The sequence below is a fragment of the Lissotriton helveticus genome, chromosome 8 (assembly GCF_964261635.1).
Source record: "Lissotriton helveticus chromosome 8, aLisHel1.1, whole genome shotgun sequence".
Lineage (NCBI taxonomy): Eukaryota > Metazoa > Chordata > Amphibia > Caudata > Salamandridae > Lissotriton > Lissotriton helveticus.
In genome coordinates, this window is record NC_136069.1 from 469,005,150 (window position 1) to 469,030,994 (window position 25,845).

Consider the following 25,845-nt stretch of genomic DNA (forward strand, 5'->3'; position numbering starts at 1 on the left):
ACTAGCTTCAGCTTTACCTTGGCACAAACTCGGGATGGAATCTAGTCCTGTTCCGCTTGAATGCAGGTGGCAGGGATACCATATCCTAGGGTACTAGGCTGAACATGTCGACCTATTTCATTCTATGACAGGTTGAATATTCTCCTGCTGTATCCTTGTTTTAATCCTGGCCTATTCCTAGGTCTATAGCAGCCAGGTAGTCTAGTGTAGAGATTAATGGTCGTGGTGTAGAATCGAACCCTAATTCTTGGACAACAGAAAGGGATCTCCTTAAAATAGACCAGGGTCAGAACTTAAAGGCACCAAAGATGTGTGAACCAGAACAGTCTCTGTCATACAGGGGACATTAGGATCATTTTGCTATGAAGCAGTGATGCTGTCCATTCTCATTTTGACATCCTTTTATTGTAGGAGGGATAGAAAGGCCTTCAAATCAAATCAAGTTTATGTGCATATTTATGTGCAGCTTTTGTTGTAGCACAGACCATAATCTGCTTCCCAAGAGGTTCTTTAAGTGTGGTCCCAAACTGTCGTTGGGGAATAGGTGGTTGAAATTAGACCTCCATAGACCCTGGCTTACTCTTTTCACCAAAGCATGGCAGGTCTCATCCTTTTTATGACTTGAATCAAATGGCCCCAGAGGACATTTACTTGTCTCCACTGTTTGTCTAGTTGATCCTATTTCTTGGATAACTTTGTGGTATGAGAGGAGTACAGTTTGAAAGGATTCTCAGAAGAACTTTGTATTTTCTTACTATTATTCCCCTTTTTGTGGTCCTCTCTGTGTAGTAAGAGACTCAACTTCATCCCTTTTTCTTGTTATGGGAAAGCATTTAAGCAGTTGGTCCAAATGTTTACGCCCAAGGATTGCATTTGTTTTGTTGATACTAGTACCAACTTCTTATAACTGAGCAAGGGCTAATTGTTGCAGATGATTTATTGCTTGATATAGTGGTGCATGCAAGGTTTGCTTTGATAACAGTCTCTTGAATGAGTAAGTCGTCAAGATATGGACATACTATTATCCATAGACGGCGCAGGTAAGCGGCAACAGGTGCCAACTATTTTTTGAATACCATGGGTGCCAACATGAGGCCAAAAGTGTTTTGTGATGGATGGGCAGATGAAGGTAAGCATCCTCAACATCTATAGGAGCTAGCAAATCTTTGTTTATGGGTTGCAGCATAGCCCAAAGTGTTAGCATTCAGACTAAGTGCACACACACACACACACACACACACACACACATGTATATATATATATATATATATATATATATATATATATATATATATACACACACACACACACATATATTTAGTTTCCTCTTCTTTTTCTGAATAATGAAAACCCTTAAATAGAACCCCAGGTTTGTTTCGTTGTGGTGATACTCTCTCAATTGCAGCTTTCAGCAATATTTTTTATTTGCCTTTTTTTTTATAATTCTTTTTATTAAACACTTCCGACATATATCACAACAGTTACATTTAGGCCAGGGACCACATCATTTCACATCGACATTGAAATTGCAATAACAATCAGAATTAATGAGGTACTTAAATCAAGGGGATTCTAGAGTGCCTATATCAACTTGTCGAGTCGGTGGGGCGCAAATGTCACCTCTATAGTGGTTCCTCGCTCCCCACACCCTACTCCATTTCCCAGGGCATCCTCTGGCCACATAGACCGACTTTTCCCTATACATACTCCAGTCTAGATCTTCCTCCCACATCCTTAGGTGGGGCGGTTGGAGCAACCCCACAACTGCGCAATATTCCTTTTCGTGATCATGTATGCCAGGGTTGCCAATTGCATTGCATTGGTATTCAGATCTGTGGGTTCCCAAATGTTGAGAATACACCTTCGCGCCTCTGGTTGCAAGTGTACCCCCCCAAACACTACCAGCAGGGTCTCATGTATGTGTTTCCAATATGATTGTATGTAATGACATTCCCACAGTATGTGGAGGAACGTCCCTGGTTTTCTACACCCTCTTTTACACTCTGCACTTTCCGTCTTCCCCATCTGGACCAGTCAGGGACCTGTCGCATATGTTCTGTGGAGTATTTTAAGCTGTATTAACCGCAATCTGGCAGGAATTGCGACCTCCCGTGGTGATGATAGCGCCACCTGCCAGTCCTCCTCATCAAGTTCAAACCCATCACTATTCCATTTCCCCTTGAGGGCCTGCAACGGATCCGCCATATTATTAATTAGTTCCTTGAAGATGAGGGAGATGGTCTTTTCGGGAAGGTGTCCGTCCAATATTCTATCCTCCAGAGGGGAAGCTAGAGAGCATGGCATTCCTCGTTATCTGGGAAAGTAAGGCATGCTGGACCTGGAGATATCTGTAATGCTCGGTATCAGCCAAACCATACTGTTTTTTCAGTGAGGCAAAGGAAAGGACTGTACCCCCCCCCCCCTCTCCCCTCCCAGACGTCTTATCCGAGCTATCCCAATTTATCAAACCCCTTAGTATGCCAAAGGCTCCCAAGTTTCTCCGATCCCCACAGTGGTCTAGCCAGAGTGAGTTTATTTTCCCATTGCTTGTTCCTATTAACTGCATGCCATACATGGGTGGAATGAACCGTAGGTCCAGTCAGGGGAAATCTACGAGGCCTGGCATACAAAATTTTATTATAGTCACCTCCAGGGAGCAGCCACCTGTCCATAGCATATCCCGGATCATCCGGACGGCCATATACCCCATGATTGATAGCCGCAAGCAGGGCGCCCAATAATATTTCCTAAGGTCTGGAAGGCTGATTCCCCCCGTCGTACCAATTAATAGTTTAGAAAGCGCTATACGAGGTCTACCTTCCCAAAGGAGTTGCCTTTGGAGGCTCTCCACGTCCCTGAAGTAAGATGCTGGGACCGAGTCCATCACATTTTGTAGCGCATATAGGAAGTGAGGGAAGGCCATAATTTTAAACAGGACCGCTATTCCTAACAAAGAGAGGGGAAGGGATCTTCAGTGTGCTAATTCTCTTAAGGCGCTGCATGGGAGGATCCAAATTACAAGCAAATCGGAGCCTCGAGTCCAGCGTCACATATATGCCGAGATACAGAAAGCCTTCGGGCGCAATCTGGATTGGGCAGTTTGATGGAATTTTGGGTGGGTCCCCGTGGATGGCATAAATCACTGACTTGGACCAATTAACAGTAAACCAGAGTACCTCCAGAATGTAGCCAGTATGTCCAGAAGACCATTTAGCGACACTCTGGAGGAAGTTACGTAGAGTAGGATATCATCTGCATATAAAGATATCTTATCCTCCCAATCAAGCGACCAGCTCATTCCCCGGATTACCTGATCTTGCCTGATCCAGGCAGCCAAGGGTTCCAGAGCCAATGCAAAAAGAAGCGGTGACAAGGGGCATCTCTGGCGTGCCCCTCTCCTGAACTGGAAATCTGCAGATTTGTGGTTGTTAACCACTACTCGGGCCATGGGGCCGGAGTACAAAAGACAAACCCATCATGTAAACTCCGGGCCAAACCCCAGCTTGCGCAAGACCGCAAATAAGTAGGGCCACTCGACCATGTCAAACGCCATGGTAGCGTCTAACGATATCACTGCGGCTGGCTCCTGTATAGTGGGAGCTCTGCCGAGCACTCCGTGTAATCTACGCAGGTTAAGGGCCGTGTTAAGGTGTGGCATAAAGCCCGATTGATTAGGGTGCACCAGGGTGCTTATGACTTTGACTTAACGTGTCAACAGCAATTTCGTTAGGACCTTAGGTTCCACATTCAATAGTGAAATTGGCCTGTATGAGGCACAGCTGGTCCTGGGTTTGCCGTCCTTGTATATTACAACTATATTGGCAACTCGCTGATCATATGGGAGTATTCCTTTGTCCTTACTTTCGAGCCACATTGCGCGGATATGGGGCGCTAGTTTATTCGGGGTCAATTTGTATAATTCAATGGGAATACTGTTAGGTACTGTTGCTTTCCCAGAGTTCGCCCCCCTAATTGCCTGCGCCACCTCATCATCTGTCAGCGGGTATTCCAAGTATTGGACATTTTCTTCTGAGAGTACGGGAAACCCTATGTCCCTGAGCAGCTCACCATTCTCCTCCTCGGTGTATCTCCCCGTCGGGCTATATACCCCTTGATAATATCCCGCGAAACTATCTGCTATTTCTTGCGGGTCTGTTGTGGGAATGGAGTCTATTCCCTGCACCTCCGGCACCAATCGCGGCGCCCACTCCCTCCTGTCCAACCACGCAATAAGTTTCCTAGCTTTATCCCCATGTTCATATATCCTACTTTGGACCTCTCTACTCTGCGCCCTAGCTCTATCTCTGGCAATGCTGTTAAACTCGTCAGGCCTCAGCTTGAGGAGGTGGAGTCCTTCAGGGGTTACTGTGTTGGCTAAATCTTCTTCCAGCTTCACCACCTCCTCCTCTGCCTTCTCAATATCCGCCTGTCTGTCTTTCTTTTTACCCGCAACCAGGGAGAGAGTTTCTCCCCGGATGACTTTTTTGAAGGTCTCCCACAGGGTTTGATCAGAATCCACTGTGCCCACATTGTCCCGAAAGTAATTGTCTGCGGCTTTGACTACGTTCTTACAAGTGGGCAGGTCCTTAAAGTACCAGGGGTTGAGAGGAGCCACCCTACCAACGCTCATCTGCTCTAACCCAATTCGTAGCCACACCGGGGAGTGGTCTGATATGCCCCGACCTAGGTGCCTAACTTCCTGTATAGTCTGAGCCTGCATCGCCGGGACGAGGACATAGTCTATACGAGAAAGACTATTGTGCACGTTTGGCACATGGGTGTATTGTGACCTAACTGGGTTGTGTGTCCTCCACGCATCTACTAGCCCCATTGTCTCTGTGAAGTTCTTTAACCAACTCAGAGCGGATCTAAGTGCACGCGGTGGGTGGCGATCAAGCTCTCCTGACATTACTGCATTGAAATCCCCCCTAGTATCAGAAGACCCATTGGGAGTGAGAGGAAAATTGTACTTATGTCTTTGAAAGTGTCTGTCTGCAAGCCTGGTGAGACGTAGACCGACATAAATGTGGCAGTCTTCCCTTTCCATTGGCCCGACACCCCAATATATCTGCCCACGTTGCCCGGATAGTGAAGGGGAATGAGTTTTTATCCAGTATGCCAACACCCCGCGACCCTGAAGTCAATCCAGTGTGCTCTACTAGCTTATACCCTCCTCTATGTAAAGCCATACGTTTATTTCCAACGAGGTGTTTCCTGTAAAAGGACTACATCTGGAGTGTGCCTTCTAATAAATTGGCTAATCTTGTCCCCCAGGCCATTCACGTTCCAAGGTAGCACTCTGACCCCTAATTCTTGTTTAGTGCGAGGTCGCAACAAAGCGACCCAACGCCTTTGTAAATGAGAGTCTAGCCCTGCGCTGCTGTTCATTAGTGTCGAAAAAACCAAAGAGTCAAACATGACTAACATCAACACAAAAAGCAATACAACCCCTACCCTCCACCCGCCCTCCCTGCACACAGCGTACCCATCCTCAACTAGCAGAGTGCCTGTCGACCTACAGACAAAAACTACAATACTACTAAAGGTAGTAAAGAGGGAGGGTGCCGGCAACCCGTTCCCACCCCCCCCAACCCCGCACTCAAGAAACACAATTGTCCATCTGAGCTCGCATGTCTGGATACAGTTCCGAGCTTCCCGGGAGGATCTTACCAGGCCAGCGATAGTGCATCCATCCAATACCTGACAGAGTCCAGACAGTCCATACAATCATATTCTGACTTAATCCTGTTCTTCAGTGGCTTCCACCCCATCTTGGGCTTGGGACTCAGGGGGACGGCTGTCAACCCAGTCTGATACGATGTCCGGATTATCAAAAAACCATGCCCTTTCCCCAGCCTCCACCCTTAGACGCGCCGGGAACATCATGGCGTATTTGTACCTCCTCTCTCGCAGTTTTTTCTTGACTGCCAGAAAGTTCCGGCGCTGCTTCTGTACTAGTTGAGTAAAGTCCGGAAAGAAATAGAGTGTGGCATTCTCGTACCGTAGGGGTCCTCCCAGACGGGCAGCCTGCAGGATAGCGTCTCTGTCCCTAAAATTCAGGACCCTGGCGATCATGGGTCACGGGGGACGCTCCGGGCCTCGGTCTTCCTCCGGAACCCTATGCGCCCGCTAGATTGTAAAGAATATTCCAATCCCCTTAGGCTTAAGATGCTGGAGAATCAATTCTTCCACAAACAGGTCGGGTGCCAGGCCTTCGGATTTTTCGGGCACTCCTAGGATTCAGATATTATTGCACCAAGCCCTCCCTTCATATTCATCCAGCTTATGCTCCGCCTGGTCGTGAGACAGTTTAGGATCACACACTCCCTGCTGCAGCTCTGCCACGTCCTCCACCAAACTAGCGGTTTTGATGTCCAGAGATTTGACCTTTTCATTTACTTTGGTACGGTCTGCACGTATTCGGTTTACCTCTATCAACACCGTGTCCAGCTTAGTGTCCAGCGCTTCCATCTGTTACCCCAGGGAAGACTTGATCCCCTCTATTGCCGCCATGACATCAAGCAGCGTCAATTCCACCACCAGGCCTGATGAATCCCCTCTGTCCACTGTGCCGTGCCTCGAGTCAGATAGGGAACCCTTCGGCATAGTGTAGCGATCCAACTTATTAGTCTGCACCTGCTTAAGCCCTTTCGATACCCTGGATGAGTGCCTCTCGCTATCCAGTTTGGTCGCCATAACTTGATCTGCTCGCACCGCTCACGAGCCTCAGTCCGAGGATTGGTTGAAGGATATAGCTTTTCAATTCCACCCAGGGCTTGTGCAAATGTCCACCAGTCCTCTTAGGATCAATAGGGTGAGACTCGCCGGGGGGCCAGGAGCAGACAACCAGAGCGATATGGGTCTCCCGTCCGCCCGAATCCCCGCGAGGACGGCTCTGTATGTAAATCGCATCCCCACTACTAGCACTGGCACTGCCAATCGCACCACTTCCACCGCCCCCAGAGGGGGGGGGGCCCTATCCCTCGGGTCTCTTTACACAGGCCTATGTGCAGGCAGGAGGCACTTCACATCATCTAAATGCCCATTCACGGAACCCCCTCACACAGAGAGCAAGGCCTGATTATTGGCCTCTTCACCCCTCTCCACTTCGACCTTCGGCAACGTGGGGAGGGGGGGCGAAGCGAGGGCCAAAGGACACGGGCTCAGTTCACCCCCAGTCCCCTCTCAGGGTGCAGCCTGCCGCCGCTCCGGTCTCTCCTCAGCCACCCCCACTTCTGCGGTGACTCCAAAGGGCTCCAATTTATGCCCGGTTGCCTTCAGATGGCAGCGTGAGGAAGGGGGGGGGCTTTCTCTCCACCACTGCAGTCACCGCTCACCCACCGCCGCTCACCTCCGCTGCATCCTGCAGTTGCTGGTTCCCATAGGCGGACCCTGACCGGCGACTTCCGGTCTGAGCTCCCGCTGTTTTCACTCTTCGTGGTGGCCGCTCCTCCACGCCAGGCCACGGCCTCAGTCCCAAAACCGCGCCGCCTGTATCTCGGCTTTCCAGCGCCCCCCGGGGTGGCAGACTTGGCTCTAGGTGCACCGCGCACCTTCCGGCGATGGCCGCCACGCTCAGGTGGCAGGATAATGCTCAGGATGATGAGGCTGGGGGACGGTCCTGGAGGAGCCGAGAGCTCACGCAGCCATCTTAGTCAGGCACGTAGCTCCTCCCCCCTTTATTTGCCATTTTAAGACTTTCACATCGCAATGGTATTTTTTGCTTGGCAGGGCTATTGGTGGCAACAGTGCAAATTACTGTATGACTAAATCACTACATCTAGCACTCAACAATCCCATGTAATCCTCCATGCTTGAATTTTGTTTTTGCCCTTTTCCTCCCACTGGCTCGCTTGATGAAAAGGGCAAGATGTATTGGGAGTCAGATTCAACAACTTTCTTGCTACTTGTCAGTAGGAGGGCCCCAATTTTCTCTTTTGCCTTTCTCCTTATAGTTGCCTATGCAGTGGTGTTGTGAACTTGTGAAGAAAAGCCCTGCCTATAGAGATGAAAGGAAAAACTTTGAAAACACTCTGGCCAAATTGATGCCTTTTATAAAACGATAAATGGAGTATTGTTGCCTCCATTGCAGAACTCCTAGTGATTAGTCTGTAAGCATATGGTCTTGATTATTTGATGAACATCGCCTACATGTTTACCAAGTATCAATTACCCATGACTGGATTTCGGGTCTAAAGGTAGTACAGCGAAGCCACACAATTCATAATATGGCACCTGTCTGAAGGTCGTATTGAATGTGTGAAAGGATGCATCTTTAAGGGCTGCCTATGTTCCCTCTCCTTCTCCCTCAACAGCTTTTGCTTGTTCTTTACAGTCATCAGATAATTTATTAAGGAATGTAGATGTGTCATTCTACAGTTGTTGATAATACCGAGCTAGCATGTTACTTGCTTTAGCAAGTCTTACTATTTTTGTCAAGACTCCCCTTTTTATCTACTGAAACCAGACATGGTGTGGCAGGGTTACCTGATCTCTGCTGTACTTCTGCTGAAATGACAGTGTTTCCAGTTGGTTAGTTAGAGATGCAGGGGCTGTGTTGGGGGCTTGGAATTTCTTCTCTGGAAACTAGAGTGGTTCCAATTTTACAGATGCATGAGACCCTCCTCCCTTATATAATTCAAAACTGGAATATTACGGATTGACCTTTTGGCAGCAACTTTAAATTCTAAAAGAAAAGTTTTCTCCTCCAAAGTTGACACAGGCAAGTTACATTTTTGATGTGCTCTGTACACTAACAAGTGGAAGGCGTACACATTAGGGGCAGAGCTTCTGCATTGGAATTGGTTGCACCACTTGGATAATCATCCAATTCCAGATCTTGGTTTGTGGTTGCTAAGCATCAAAATCACTGTAAGTCTGGTAGTCAACCATATCTTGATCACATACTTCTGAATGCCTGTCATGCCCAATGTCTCTGCCATGCTCTTGAGGTTTCTTGAGGTTGAGTGACCAGATCCGCTTGAGCAACAATTTTAGTGCAAGGCCCATATGCAGTTTGGGAGGCTCTATTGGTTGCAATGTAAAATCTGCTGGCTGTATCTGATGTGTAGAGGTAGTCCGCTGTAAAAACCCTCCATCGACAATTTAATTGAGTGTTAAGTGCCATTAGGCACATGTACCATCTGCATATGAAGAGACAGTGAGGGAAGGATTTCTGTAGGCTGACCATAGTAGGTAGGTTCTTGATAGCCACATGGCTTATGTTCATCATCCGAATGATCAAGAACTTTTATGCCAGATCATGCAGCATTTCAGCACGAGACATTCCACCTTAGTGTACATAATTCTAGACAGAGGTTAGTTGATCATCAGATTCTTGCTCTGAAAAACATTCATGCCCAAACTTAGATGATGATTCATCCAACAGCGGCTACGGTGGCTCTTGTGTAATTCTAATTGGGGACACCAAATATGACAAGGGAAAATTAAAACTTAAGTGTTTGAGGCAAAGCCTTGGTAATAGTAGTCAATTGGGTACTAGAAGCCAAAGTTGTTATTGCAGTCTTATTTGTCACTGCTTACGTTGTCAACAAATGCAAAAACAACAGTTGATGGACAGAATGTAGAACACGGTCATACATTCACCCCAGTACAGAGATCTGGGCCTAAATCCATCGTTTTTTTCCACTCCACACCACCCCAGTTCAGACATGGACATATGCAAATCAGCCTTGACCCTGTGCCTCATGGAAACAGTCCAGCCCGAATCGCCAAGCCATGTCTTTCCTGGACCGGAATCAAGCATCCTAGGACCGGTTTCTGGCTATCAGCCGTCATCAGCCAGGATAGCTTAACTCCAGTGGTGTGGAGAGCATGGGACTCACGTCTGAGCATACCCATCCCACTCGGGGTGACAAATGCAAAAACAACAGTTGATGGACAGAATGAAGAACAATGTCATACATTCACCCCAGTACAGAGATCTGGGCCTAAATCCAACCCATTCTGTGCACAGCCTTCAGCAGACTGTCCAACCACATTACACTCTGTAAAGGGGGGTTGCCTTGCAGCAGGTACACTGTGCTAGCTGCCAAATGTCATGCAGATTAATTGAACAATGGCAAAGGAATTAGTGAATGAAACTTCAAATGCCTTGCAATATATCTTCGCTCCCATGATGGAGCTGCTCAAATCTTGACATTACCAACAGTAAGCTCAATCTGCAAAAGGTCTGTCCCATTTTCTGTGGATTTATGACACTGGCCAGATTTATTATGCATATCCAGACTACTTTCAGTCCCAAAAGTAATAGGGTAAACATGGCAAGTCTCTGTAAAATATCATGCAAATCCATCATACAATGCAAAGTTGTTACTAAATCAAAAATGCGTTGACCCCTCTATCTGCCAATTAGATCTGCACAAAACCTGAAAATACCTGCACTGGCTGTAACTTGCAAACATTTGCTACAGACTGATCAAATAATGCTAAAGCTATAAGTAACTGAAAATATATTCCCCCAAATGGATTAATACAAAACTTGACATACCAATCAAAACCCAAAACTTTAAGTTTTTGCCAGATTTTGTGCAGATTCATCACGTAATGACAATGTTATTAGCAAATGAACACTTTTCCCCTCACCTCCATCTGACTCCGTGCCTGGCACCGACACCCCCAAATATACTAAAAGGTCAAAAATGTAAAATTTCTTGCACATCCATCAAACAGTGCCAAACTTCTTAGTAAACATAAAAAATCTTTTTGACCCCTGAACTTTACATTTGTCCTCTCCCACCTAATCTCCTCCTACCCCAATTGGATCTTTAAGAAACCTAATATACCTACACTGGGTATCTCCAACTACCTGCCATACTAAGAAGCCTGCAAAGTTTCCTGTAACCCTGTCCACAGGGTCAAAAGCTACAGGCAAAAAAAAAAAAATCATTTTTAATGGAAAGTGTGTGCCTTTGGAATCATTGCCCCTGTAGGACCCTCTAAAGTATTCCCCGATAGAAGACTGGTGTCCCTGGGTGCACTAGTAAGACAAAGAAGCTTCACAGGAGGTAGTCTGCGAGCCTCTACAATAGGGGGTGCGGCGAAAGGAGCAGGTGTGAGCGCTCCCATCGCTTTAGCTGTCTCTGTATCCTTTTTTTTTTTTTTCTAACATTTGGTCTACTTGAGGGCCAAAGAGGTGCTGACCATCAAAGGGCACGTCCAGCAGGTTCTGCTTAACTTCTGATATGAGGCAATGCGCCATTGGTTGGCAGATTACAGGCCACCCTTTTTTTCTAAGGTACCTATGCACCAGCTCTCTTTTTCTGACTAGTATGTGTTAGGCAGAGATTAAGCAGATATAGTTGGAAACAGCCAGGTTTTGATCTTCCTGATGGCTACAGGGCAATGCCTGGCATTTGCTGGCCACCATGAGGGATTCCAAATGGAAGTGCCTTTTCCAAATTCCACCACCTCCGTTTTTTCGGTGTTCAATTTAAGGGGGTTGGAATGCATCTATTCAATGATGTGTTTCATACAATTATGGAACCTATTCACCACGGTTTCAACCTTCGTGTATATAGATATCACTATCTGTGTGTCATCCGCGTACGAGATCAGAGCGAAGCCATGCGCTTTGGTCAATCTAGCCAGAGGAGACACGTAAATGTTAAACAGGGTCAATGATCGGGCCGACCCCTGTGGGACACCACATGGAAGGAAGAAGGCCTCAGAAGTCAGGTTACCCCAACACAACCTCTGTTCCGGGTCAGTGAAAAATGAGGTGAGTAGGGCCAGGGTCAACTCCGCCCCCCACTCCTAGACTCTCCAGCCTGCGTATTAATACCAGATGGTTGACAGTATCAAACACTGTAGAGAGATCCAGTAGGATGACCCTGGCTCAAACGGGGTCCTTAAAGAGGTCAGGAGTTTGACGTAACATGCCCTTAAACATGGGGAGGTGTTGAATAGAGCAGTGAGTGGGGGAGAAGGTTTTAAAGAGGTAGTCCTCCTGTAAGGGCTCTATATGAAGGTCGGCCATGATGAAGAAGGTCGCTCCTGATAAGATGTAGAATCGTACAGAGGAGAGAGGGCCAAAGTACAGATCAGTCTGTGTCCCCGGGTGGGTCTGCATCAAAGGAGTCCCATAGGTCACTCTGTGCAGGGATGTTGTACATATCATTCCCTCCCACATGCACAGCCACGTCAGAATGTGGAGACCAATCTTGGGGTGTGGAATCAAGGGAGTCCCCATGAGAAGTAGGTGAGGAAGTTGAAGTCTGAGGGATGGTTGAGTGGAGTAAAGGGCAGGTCGACCTAATCTGCTTCTTGCGCTGTTTTACTGCAACCGGAATGCCAGAAGTGTCCTCAGAGGACAGCTAGCACTTGGAAGCTGGAGTAGCAGTTGACCCCAGAGGCTGGGCAAGGATCCGGCACGTATGGGGATTAATGACCAGGTATTTCTGCATTGCGTCAATCTCTTCTTGCAGCTTGTGAGGATCAGTTCGACAAAGCCGGTACAGACTGCGGATATTACTGGTTGATGCCGAAGGTCTCAGCTCTGAGAGCGCCTTCGGTTTCATAGCCAAGGCACATGTAGTCTGCATTAAAGTGCAGCTTAGTGTCAAGAGTAGCTGGCACCTAAGGGACTTAGAGCGCTTGTTTGGAGCCGAGCCATAACAGTGCATAGCATCTGAAGTAGTTTGTCGGTGCCGACCAGCCCAGATGCAGAGGCGGGCCAAAGGCATGACTCGGCCGCACCACAATGGCTGTGTCCCCTTAGGTGGCAGGCTGCTCGCCTTGAGAGCTGTGTCTAGGGAGAAGGGGTACCGGACTCACAGACTGCAGGGCTCTCAGAAGATCCAATATTTCCAGATCAGTGCTAGCCCTTTCCTCAGCAGAGAAAGATTCCTCATATGCAGCCAAGGAATGAGGATGATGTTCCCCCCTCAATGTCCTGAGGACCAAAGAGGTTTGTGATGTCATTGCCACTCCTGCGCGACATCAAGTCCATGAGCCCAATGGTCATGAAGAGTCTTTTTTAGAACCGAACGAAGTGAACTGAAGAGAGCACCGTAACGGTGTCGACCCGGACCACTTAACCACACGTCTGAATCAAATCTCACAATGCAGTCAATGACCTTCCACATTACCATCAACAAGAGGAGTCACTTTGGCTCGTGACTTCCAAGACTTCTTCGACAAAAAACAACTTGCACACATCTGAGCCTACTACTAGATGGCAAGAGTATGCACAACATGTTTTGTGCATACACACAGCCGCACATACCTCAAACATGCTTTTTCTTGCTCAAATTATTGAAGTAAATACTGTAAAAAAAATCTGTCGCATAATTCGCCTAATTTGCTATCTAACTTGGATGGTAATACTGCATCATTTGGTCTTCCATGCCACTTAATGCTCACAGCATCGACAATGGCAAAGCTAAGCTGAAAGATTTGGGGTTGTCATGATTACGAAAACCACATGTTAAAGGGAACTGTGGCATAGCCATATTTTACGACTTCCTGCGAAATCTTGTTTAATACATTTGTTTGCTTTATTTCACAAATTATTGGTATAAATATCCATATTTAACACTTGGACTTATGTCTAAATTTAGAATGGAGTTGGTTTCTTTTGTGACAGCACCAAGAGTTAATTGATACTAATTTATTTGACTAGAGTTTTGTTGTAAAGATACATTACTTAAACTACTACTGAAATTTAAATCTGGTGAGTTTACGCCCATTTTGATGTATGTGCATACTTCTTACACACTGCAGTGATCTACTGCCAACCCAAAAAGATGTAATGTCACTCAGCTTTTTTTCCTTTTTAAATTTCCCCTAGATTTTCTTAAAATGCAAATAAATTATATACATAGATTTCAGTTTGACAGAAATGTATGAATTTCTAGTATGAATGCAAAGGAATTGTACTTGATAAGCATTTATCCTGACCCATTCCGGAGAGATCCAAACCATTTCCCTGATCTCACAAACCTTAACATCAATCTTGTACTTCCCATTCAACAATTGGGGTGTCAACTTCTGCAGTATTGTGCCACAATACTGTGGTCAAAATATCAACCTTCAGGTTTATCGAGACCATAACAACTACTTCTGAGATGCTGATCAATAGTATGGCCACAATATATTTGCATGTTGATATTTGTAGTGATATTATGGCTGGCTACCAGTTTCACTAGCTGCTGCTTTTCCTTTATCCCCGCCATCAGAGTTTCCCTCACCGCTTGTCCTTTTCTCCAACTTCTCTCCCACTGGTCGTGAACCTCCTTTCACTGTCTCACTTTTCTGTTTGCTACCACCCAGCCTGTCCTTTCTCTTTATGATATTATTTCCTTAGAATAAGTTCACTCCTGTAGTTTGGGAAAAGGTCAATGTAACAGCTTGAAAGCTTTTTCTAGTTTCTTCTGTGTTGTAATTTTTTTCTAAGGTTTTGACTTTTTTTATACAGACTGAATGAGTGAGCAACTCAATAGTTTTGTCCTGTGATGGTTAAAACTAGATGACTGCCACTTTTTCAAGAAACTACAGAAAATATAGAGAAGATTAAATGTTTTTATAGCCTCACCTTAGCCAGCTGGTGAATGATCATCGGAATTAAACCAGCATCTATCACAGCCTGGACTTGTTGCTGATTTCCTGCTGTGATGTTTGAAAGAAACCACACCGCTTCCTACAATAGAAAAGAATGAAACTTTAAAACTATTTTTAAAAGTGAGAGTTAAAATTTCATGAACAGGGTATCATTGTTTTGAACAAAAAGAAATATTAAAAATTTGTGGAGTACAAGATAACGATTTTTTAGTAGTTCCAAAATAAGTAGCTAGCAAGTCATCAATGGCCTAATACTGCCACAATCACTAAAGGGTTCTGCTTATTATCTGAATACATTTAATATTCCACCTACTAATAACTGCTTTTTAAACTGAATTTCCTATATACAGTTGTGAAAAACAGGTTACCTTTGGAAATATTCTTTCTGAAGGAAATTATGGCTCAATAGGATTCCTTCTACAAACCCTCTAAAGTTGACAGACTGGATTTGGAAAACTTTAAAGCAGTCCCAGGTCACCGGTGACAGGTGGCTACACTAAACTCTGAAGTTGAGAGTATATTGGAAATTGTGTCACAGATGCATATAGGAACGCTAAGATGAAGTAAAACAGAGCATATAACAGAAATTCACAAAGAATTACACAATATCCTCAAGAGAAGACCGGCAGGCAGGTGGGTTCAAGGAATATGCAGGAGCGGTCACTTCCAGCAGAAAGATCATCACCACAAGTTAGTCACTTTTTTCAAATGAATATTGCTCCTGCAGATTCCTTTAACAATCTGTAATACAGGAACTTTCAAGGAGGAGGGTGAGATGTCACTGTATTGGAATGATGGCCTACAGCTTTACCCACTAACACAAGTCTTTTACACACAGAGATACTCCATGTGAACAGTGTGCTTCATACCTTTCTTGCCCTTAGTTGTCCTTCAGAACCAACAAAAAATACCCTCCAGTTTAAAATAAGAATATCTATGGGTATAATGGCTCAGATCCCTCCCAGAACTCAACCTGTGAAACCTCTCCTTTACAAGACTAAGCAGAAGGATAAAACCAAGGCACAGAAATCAGGTCAGACAGTTAAAATGGATTACCTTAGGAAGGGAAGATGTGAGGGTAACTCATGCCTTTGAAAAAACAGTAAAATGAGTAGTTGCCAAAAGAGCTTGCAATTTTCTTGCTCTTCTATGAGAAGTAAGGACTATAATCAAGAATCTTTTCCATGTAAGAAAAGTCAAAGAAAACAAATGCATGGGCTTGAAAGGGGAGCCCACAAGGTTACAACAAAACTGAAGTCTCAATCTGTAACTACAAAGAACAATGGTGGACACTTACTCAATAGACCAGGCAGTAGACTAAATATTGTGTCTGCTGCCATATTTCAAACTACCATAAATTCGTTTTTTATGGATTCTGTGCTATTTCAGCAGCCACCGTCATAAGACAGTGAATAAAGAAGTGGATGAATGTAGCAGGAGTCAAAGATTTCAGTTCTATAATATTATTTACAGCAGTAATATAGCACATAACCAAGCCATGAGAACAATTTAGTGCAACCATCAGGCAAAAACACACTAAAAAAAGATGGGTGAAAAGAAGGAGTGAATGGATGTTTGCCACTGGCAGATAGAACCATTATTTTAAAGAAAGCAACTTGATTAACAAGTTACTTACCTTCGATAACACCTGGTAGAGACCATCTAGCCGTACATTCCTTACCTTAGAATATTCCCTAGGCGTCAGACTATCTGGAAATTTTTTGTGAGCATTAGGCAGTATCGTTCAGATGTGTGTGGAGTCATCGTCCGTGCCAGAAGTGACGCGTGGGGTACATATATAGGCTCCACCCCAGTGTGCCGACATTTGTTTCTTTTCACGACTTTCCATGCAAGGAGCATGGAGCTTCGAAGAACACCTACCACTGGTGGGTTGAACTAGGGGCCTAAAAAGAGAGCAACCCTCTATATAAATAAATTTGTAGAATGGGGAGGATGGGTGGGTCGACCACAGGAAAGCAACTTGTTCATCTGACAGACTTCTAGCTGCAGATTTCTTATCTTTGACTAGATACCCAAGCAATACCTCTCAGGAGGTGGGTTTGTGAATTCGATTTAGACTAGGAACTACTGCAGGACCGAACGGGTAAAATGCCTGTCTCAACGGACCTGACTGTTAAGGCAGTAGTGCTTGGTGAACATATGCAGTGAGGCCCATGCTGCTGCCTGGCAGATATCCAGGACCAGAACTCCATATGCTAACGCAGTGGTTGCAGCCTTTTCCCTAGTGATATGAGCAGGCACACCCTCTGGGAGTTGCTTCTTGGCCAATGCATAGCAGACCTTAATGCAGTAAAATCCACCAGGAGATGTTTTTTTTCTGCATGCCCTTCCTTTATTTAGCTCAGACATAACCTACTGATCGTCCACCCTGAACAGTTTTCTGCCATCAAGGTAGAACGACAAGGCTCTTTTTGGGTCCAGTCGATGGAGTCTCCTCTCTTTCTTAGAGAGATGAAGCGGCAGGTAAAGGGTAGGCAAAAGGATAGGCCTACGTGGAAGGGGTAACTACTTTCGGCAAGAAGAATGCTCGGGTCCAAAAGACCAGTTTGTTTGGAAGAAAGATGCATGGAGACTGAGATGATAGCACCTGCAGTTCGCTGACCCTCAAGGTTGATGTAACTGCCACCAGATAGGCCGTCTTGAGGGTAAGACGCCTTAGAGCGGCTCAAAGGGAGCACACATTAGAAGGGTAAGAACAAAGTAAAGGTTTCATTGAGGCATAATGAAGGGAGCTGGAGAAAATAGGTGTTGCAGACCTTAAAGGAAACTTAACAAAATGGGACTCGGAAAGGGAAGGCTGATCAGGAAGCTGCAGGAAAGCAGAGATGGCAGATAAATAATCCTTCAATGTTCCCGATGCAGAGCACTGCTAGGTCAGGGTAAGAATAAACAAAAGAACTTGGGGAAGAGTGCAGATAAAGGGTCAACCTGGTTTGGCTGTATTTCATGACAAAAACTTGGTCCAACGACTAGCGTATACCGCCTTGGTGGAGTGACGCGAGCTGCCAGGATAACATTACAATCTTCGGGCAGAAAGTGGAAAGCTATCAACTGTCACCGCTCAATCTTTAAACTCTAAAAATATATATTACAGGGTTTGGAATCATATTTATTTTACCATTTGTATCAACCAATAAACCACTTGTTTCATACATACATGTTCGCTTGGCCCATATATATTTGTATATTTCGTTACATTTTTAAAATTACTCTATAATTTACTAACCCACAGCCTGTTTGTGCGGGACTGTCCGTCTTCTCTCATTGTTTTTATAGGTTAGATTTACTAGTTGTGTCCAGTACACATGGAGAAACTCAAGACTTTTAGATTTCCCGATGAGGACTTTGCAAAATTGGTAGGTAATCATACTCAATTTGACAATTAAGCCCACATGGATTAATCTAGCAATGAAGATATGAATAAACATTTTCCTTCGAAAGAAAATCAAAAGGATTGAAGTCCATGAGGAATTCATGTAGGAATATTTTCGGGCAGAGGTTATCGAACAAGGTTTGAGGATATGCAACATTCCTGGCTTGTTGGTTCAAATATGTAAGTTTCTTGAAAAATGGTTGTTGTTCACATGACCTGATGTTAATGGGGAAACAGCTAAGGAGCTGATCCAAACAATAATGAGCGAATTGACGGAATTGGAACAAAAGAATTTAGAAGAGCGAATGCTTTAGATGAAGTGAAGAAAAAACTAAAGGAAGTGAATAAAGAATTGGGGTTATTTTCAGACTACCTAATAAAGAGAAAGGCAGATCAACTGAAAAAAAAGGATATCCGGTACACCACACTTAAAGAGACAGATCCCTACTTAGCAGAACATTATCAAGAACAATACCATGACGATGGGAATCAGGGCCCAAACAGTTACAACTGGAAGGTATTGACCTTTTCTGACACATTGGATTCGGAGAACGAAGAGGATTCCCATCATTTTGACCAAATGGGAAGACTCATCAGACATAAGCACAGACATTTTTAGCCCGACAAGGAGGCCAAAGGGGACTCCAGAAGGCTCAATATCAGACCAATTACAGAGGTAATTATCAACCAAACAACTACCAGCTATTAGAGATCAGGAATGGCCATTACAGGAGGCAGGTAAATTAATACCCATTGCAGGAAAATGGGGTTCTGTTGCAGTACCCCACCCACACACACTTTTGCCTAGCTTTTGATGCAACTGACTGTAGAGTAATGGGTCCCTGCTGTCCAGGTTTCAAGTACCAGAGTTCTTTCCCTAAAACTGATCCACAATTGGCCCTTCAGGCCCCCTGCAAGTCCCTAGTAAAAGGTACATGGGTACCTAGGGCACTGGAACTAGACAGGGTCCCCTAGTGACCCATCACCTAGGCCATGCACACTGCCATTATGGTATGCATGGCCTTGTGCAAAAAAAAAAAAAAACACCCCAAAAAACACAAAGAAGATATGGCACACTGCCTGTAAGCCATGCCAACTAGCACTGCACAAGATATAGGTAAGTCAGTCCTCTAGCAGGTCTTACCAGCCCTAAGGCACAAGTTACTTACCTTCGGTAACGATATATCTGTAAGAAACAGTAGTTAGTATTAGATTCCTTACCTTAGAATATCCCCAGGCGTCAGACTGGATCCGGAAACATTTGCGTAGCAGTACCCTTGCGCGTCGGTAGGTGTCGTCTGCGGCTCCGCGTCCCTCGTCGGCACCGGGATGACGTCGCCGGAGTACTTAAACGCCGCCCTCGAGCGCCGACGTCAGTTCTTATACACAGCTTTTCCGTGCCAGAAAACGCAGAGACATGATAAAAACCAACACTGGTGCCATAAAAACTAGGGCCCTGAAAGGGGATGAACTTAACCCTAGATATTGGTTCGCAGAACGGGGAGGATGGGTGGGGCGGTAAGGAATCTAATACTAACTACTGTGTCTTACAGATATATCGTTACCGAAGGTAAGTAACTTGTGCATCTGAAAGAAACAGGTTAGTATTCGATTCCTTACCTTAGAATAGATACCCCAGCAATACCAACCCCGGTGGTGGGTCTGCGAACCAATGATCACACCAGAAAGTCCTGGAGAAAGGAACGGCTGAAAAAGCCATCTCTCTGGACTTGGCTGTCCAGGCAGTAGTGTCGTGCGAACGTGTGCAGCGAGGCCCACGTAGCTGCCTGACAGATGTTCTGCAAGGGGACTCCCCGGCCCAGGGCAGTAGTAGCCGCCGTAGCCCATGTGGAATGGGCACGAAGCCCCACAGGAGGCTCCTTTCGAGCCAAAGAGTAACAAGCCTTGATGAACAAGACGACCAATCGAGAAATGGTTAGTTTGTGCACCGCCCGTCCCTTCTTGGCGCCCACATAACCAACGAAGAGTTGGTCATCTACCCGGAACTGGCGTGTGCGATCCAAATAGAATGAGAGCCCACGTTTTGGGTCCAGACGGTGGAGCCGCTCTTCCTCCTTCGAGGGATGCGGAGGCGGAAAGAAGGTGAGCAAAGTGATGGACTGCCCGATGTGGAAGGCCGTGACTACCTTGGGCAGGAAAGAGGGTCGCGTCCGCAACACAACTTTGTCCGGATGGACTGAAAGGAAAGGAGGCTGTGAAGAAAGGGCCTGGAGGTCACTCACTCTCCTGGCAGAGGTGATGCCAACCAGGAAAGCGGTCTTCAGAGTAAGGAGACGTAGAGGACAGTTATGAAGTGGCTCAAAGGGAGCGCACATTAGAAAAGTTAGAACAAGGTTCAAGTCCCACTGAGGCATCACGAAAGGAACTGGAGCAAACATATGGGTGATTCCCTTCAAAAACCTAATTACAACAGGGGACTTGAACAAATAGGGCTGATCAGGTAGCCTCAAGAAGGTGGAAATGGCCGAGAGGTAGCCCTTCAGAGTGCCCAGAGCAGAGCCCTGCTGGGCAAGAGAAAGAAGAAAGAGGAGAACCTCTGAAAGAGGGGCAGAAAGGGGATCCACAGCCTTTGCTGTGCACCATGCCATAAATTTGAGGGACGCCTGGCTGCCAGAATGACATTACAGACTTCAGGAGGCAAGTCAAATGGCCTCAACTGCCGCCGCTCAATCTCCACGCATGTAATTGGAGACTGGACAGGTTCTGGTGGAGGACCGTCCCCTGCTGCTGCGACAGAAGGTCCTTCTGAAGGGGCAGACGAATCGGGGGATCGACAGACATGCTGAGTAGCTCGGGATACCAGAACCTCCGTGCCCAGTCCGGAGCCACAAGGATGACTTGGGCCCGGTCGCGCCTGATCTTCTTCAGCAGTCTGGGCAGAGGTGGTATAGGCGGAAAGGCGTACAATAGACTCCACTAGCGACGAAAAGCGTTTCGAGCGAATGCCGCCTTGGAAATTCCAACGCGCAGAACTGATGACATTGCGCGTTCTCTTCTGTGGCGAATAGATCTAACCAAGGCTCTTCCCACTGCTGAAAGAGACCTTGCGCCATGTCCGAGTTCAGATGGCATTCGTGATCCATCATGCACCGACGGCTGAGTTTGTCCGCCCTGGCGTTCAGGGAACCTGCCAGGTGTTGAACCACCAGGGTCACGCCCTGATGTTCCAGCCACTGCCAGAGGCGCAGAGCCTCCTGGCATAGGGTCCACGACCCCACCCCGCCCTGTTTGTTGCAGTACCACATGGCGGTGGTGTTGTCCGTGAACACCTGCACTACACTCCCCCGGACATAGGGGAGGAATGCCTTCAGTGCAAGTCGGATCGCCCAGAAGGTTGATATGGAGCTGGGACTCCGCCGGAGATTAGAGGCCTCTGATCTCCACCTCTCCCATGTGGCCTTCCCAGCACTGGAGGGACGCGTCCGTCACAACTACGTGCTCCGGTTGGGGTAGGGAGAGGGATCTGCCGCTGACCCAATCGCGGTCCGTGAGCCACTGCAACTGTCTTGCAGTGCCCTCCGAGATCAAGACATGGTCGGACAAGTTGCCTTGATGCTGGGGCCACTGAAACTACAGGTCCCACTGCAGAGCCCGCATCCACCAACTGGCATGATGCACCAGAAGGATGCAGGAGGCCATCAGCCCCAGAAGCGGCAGCGTCAACCTGACGAGACTCGGGATAAAGGCTGAAAGATGGGAATCAGAGCCTGAATATCCCGAACCCGCTGTTCGGGAGGATAAACCCGAAACTGCGCCGAGTCTAGAACCGCTCCCATGAAGAGGAGCTTCTGAGAGGGACACAGGTGCGACTTTGGCACATTGATGGAGAACCCCAGCAGGTGCAGGAGGTCGGCCGTAGTCTGGAGGTGGCGGACGACTGTCTGGGGCGAGCCCGCCTTCAACAACCAGTCGTCGAGGTAGGGGAAGACGGAAACCTAACCTGCGCAGATGAGCTGCGACCACCGCCATCACTTTCGTGAATACCCGTGGGGCGCTGGTAAGGCCGAAGGGGAGCACAGTAAACTGAAAGTGCTCGTGGCCTACCGTGAACCGCAGGTAGCGCCGGTGGGCCGGAAGGACGGGGATGTGGAAATAGGCGTCCTGCAAGTCCAACGCTACCATCCGGTCTCCTGGGTCCAGGGCAGCTAAGACCTGAGCCAGTGTCAGCATCTTGAACCTCTCCTTCCGGAGGAAGCCTTTGACGTTCCGCAGGTCCAAGATAGGGCTTAGGCCCCCTTTGCCTTTCTTGGTAACCAGAAAGTAGTGGGAGTAACAACCACACCCTAATTTTGGCCCAGGAACGCGCTCGATGGCCTCCTTGGCCAAGAGGGCCGCAACTTCCTCTCGCAGAAGATTCAAGTGATCCCCCGACACGCAGTGGTACTGCAGTGGCATGGCTGGTGTGGTCGCCTCGAAGGGAAGGGAGTGGTCCCTTCAGACGATTTGCAGCACCCACCTGTCCGATGTGATGTCGCGCCAGTGGAGGAGGTGATGGCGAACCCTGCCCCCCACTGGCGTCTCGTGGGCCTGAAAGCTAGGACTAGGAAGGCTTTGAGGCGGATGCTGCGGGGGTGGATAAGAACTGGCCGCGCCGTTGACCCCGGGCACCGCCACGGCAGTTACCACGTCCTCCACCGCGCTGGATGTTAGTCTGTGGCCCGTGGCTGGCAGGACGTGTGGGGGCGCCCCTTCCTTGGCCACGAAAGGGGCGAAAGGCAGCAGATTGCTGGCGCCGGGCCGACAGGCCCAAGGACTTAGCCGTAGCCCTGGAGTCCTTAAAGCGCTCAAGCGCACTGTCTGCCTTGTCGCCAAAGAGGCAACGGCCATCAAACGGCATGTCCATAAGGGTGTTTTGGACATCAGCCCGAAAAGTTGGCGGACCTAAACCAGGCGTGGCGACGAATCGCCACAGTCGTTGCCATCACTCTACCCAGCGAGTCCGTGGTATCCAGTCCACATCTGATGGAGTACCGTGCCGCATCTCCCGACCCTCCGCAAGGGCTTGGCCGAGTTTAATCCGGGCCTCCTCCGGACATTGTGGCAGCACGTCCGCGACCGTGTCCCACAGAGACTGGGTATAACTGCCCAAGAGAACATCTTTTTGCCGTATTGTTCGTACCTCTTGGATTCTCGATCGGGGGGAGCCGTTGGGAATGCTGTCTGGGAGTTAGAGGCCTGTATGACAAGGCTCTCGGGGGGTGGGGTGGGATGGACAGGAAGCAAGGGTCGCCCGGAGCCGGGCGGTGGGGTCTGGCCACGTTCCTATCTACAGGAGGACCTGTAGCGGGCCTGGACCAGGTGCCCAGAAGAACGTCAGACAAGGCGTCATTAAACGGCAACAAAGGCTCCGAAGAGCTTGCCTGCGGTTTAAGGACCTCAGTGAGGAGGTTAGTCCTCACGGCCGTGACGGGGAGCTCAAGGGATAAGGCCTTGGCCGCCCGCGTCAACACCACACTATAGGCTGTCCCCTCCTCCGTAGCCACGGTAGGAGAGGAGACAAAGCCAGTGTCTGGCGAAGTGTCCAGACCACTGGCGTCCCCTAGCTCACCTGCCCAGTCCTGATAAGGCTGGCACTCACGTGCCAGAGGGTCCTCAGACCCCTCCCAATCCGCCTCGCCACCCATGTCCTGGTTTCAGGGTCAAATGATGGGGCTGGATCATAGAAGTAAAAATCTCCCATCGGCGTCGAATGCGGCGTTGAGCGGAGCTGCCTCGGCGTCGGAACCGGACCGAGGGGGGACTGGGGATGGCGTCCTGAGGACTTGGAGCTCGAGGGGTGGTGTCGATCCTCCGAGCCGTGATGACTCCGGCCCCGCGACTGGTCCCTCGACCTCCTTCCGGACCGGGACCTCGAACGGCGCGGGGCCGACTGCCTTCGACGTCAAGGCTCGGCAGTCGGGGCATGACTTGTCATCGTGGTCGGGCCCCAGGCAATGAAGACACCGGCGATGGGGGTCGGTAAGCGACATCAGTCGGTTGCAGTCGACGCAGGGTTTAAACCCGGGCATCCCTACCGGCACAGTCTGAGTCGTTCGACTTCGAAAATACGATCAAAAAGATCAAAAAGTTTAGTGAAAAAATGACTAAAGGGTACCACTGTTCCCGGATCAGCGCTTGCTGGCGCGGAAAAAATAGGAACTGACGTCAGCGCGCGAGGGCGGCGTCTAAGTACTCCGGCGACGTCATCCCGGCGCCAACGACAGACGCGGAGCCGCAGACGACGCCCAAGGGTACTGCTACGCAAAAGTTTCCGGATCCAGTCTGACGCCTGGGGATATTCTAAGGTAAGGAATCTAATACTAACCTGTTTCTTTCAGATGCAGGGTGCACTATATCACAGGTGTGGGCAAACTGAACAAGTTACTTACCTTCGGTAACAATACATCTGTAAGAAACATAGGTCAGTTATAGATTCCTTACCTTAGAATATCCCGCAGGTGTCAGACTGGATCCGGAAAGTTTTTCATCAGCAGTACCCCTACACATCGGTGGTCGACTTCGCGTCAGTCGTCGGCGTCATGGTCGCCGGGATGAGGTCTTGGAAGTTACTTAGACAGCTCGCGAGGGCGGTGTCTACCTGTACACGACTTTCGCGCCAGGAACGCAGAGCCCTGCAAGACACTGACCACTGGTGCACAAAACTAGGGCCCTAAAAATGATTTCCTTAACCCTAGAAATCAGTTCGCAGAACGGGGAGGATGGGTGGGGCGGTAAGGAATCTATAACTAACCTATGTTTCTAACAGGTATATAGTTACCGAAGTTAAGTAACTTGTTTGTCTGAAAGAAACAGTTTGTTGTAGATTCCATACCTTAGAATAGATACCCAGCAAGACCAACCCCGGAAGTGGGTCTGCAAACCAAGATCACACCAGAAAGTTTTGGAGAACAGAACGGCCGAAGAAGCCGTCTCTCTGGACTTACCTGTCCAGGCAGTAGTGTCTCGTAAACGTGTGCAGCGATCAGTAGTAGCGGCCGTTGCTCTGGTAGAATGGGCACGCAGCCCCACTGGAGATTCCTTCTTAGCCAAAGAGTAACAGGCCTGCCCTTGATGCACAGAACGACCCACCTGGAGATGGTCCGTTTGCACACAGCCTGACCTTCTTAGCACCCACGTAACCAACAAAGAGCTGGTCGTCCACCCGGAATTGTTTGGTGCGATCCAAATAGAAGGAGAGGGCACGTTTTGGATCCAGACAGTGAAGCCTCTCTTCCGCCTTTGAAGGATGTGGAAAGAAGGTGGGCAAAGTGACAGTTTGGCCAATATGAAAAGAAGTGACCACCTTTGGAAGAAAGGAAGGTCGAGTTCTGAGGACGTCCTTATCCGGATGAACAGCCAGAAAGGGAGGCTTGGAAGACCGAGCTTGTAGGTCACTCACCTTGCACGCAGAAGTGATGGCCACCAGAAAAGCAGTTTTAAGAATCTGCGAGGACAGTTGTGTAGCGGCTCGAAGGGAATGCAAATAAGATAGATTAACACTAAGTTGAAGTCCCACTGAGGCATTACAAAAGGAACAGGAGGAAACAGATGAGTAATGCCCTTAAGAAATCTATTTACAACAGGGGACTTTAAATCAGATCAGGAAGCCTGAGGAAGGCTGAAATGGCCGAAAGGTAGCCCTTAAGAGTGCCCAGAGCAGAGTCCTGCCGGGCCAAAGACAGGTGGAGCAAAAGAACTAATCAAAGTTACTTGTTCCCCAGGAATTTATTGTAACTGGAGACTGAGCTGCTTCACCGGCTGTTGGGTTTCACAGAGGCTTCTGAGTTTCTTGTAGAAGGTGACTGAGCTGCTGTGCCATTTGCTGTGGTTCTATTGGACTCCATAGATTCCTTGGAAGCCTTGAGTCAGCA

General features: G+C 47.8%; 1 protein-coding gene across 2 annotated transcripts in view; it reads right to left on the reverse strand.

Moving 5' to 3' along the window:
- Window positions 1–25,845, reverse strand: part of KPNA3 (karyopherin subunit alpha 3) — an 802,806-nt gene that overhangs the window by 225,290 nt on the left and 551,671 nt on the right. For both annotated transcript variants that reach the window (XM_078657369.1, XM_078657368.1), the window contains exon 13: window positions 14,555–14,659. In XM_078657369.1, the coding sequence (XP_078513495.1) occupies window positions 14,555–14,659 (105 nt within the window). The remainder of the gene's footprint in view (window positions 1–14,554; window positions 14,660–25,845) is intronic.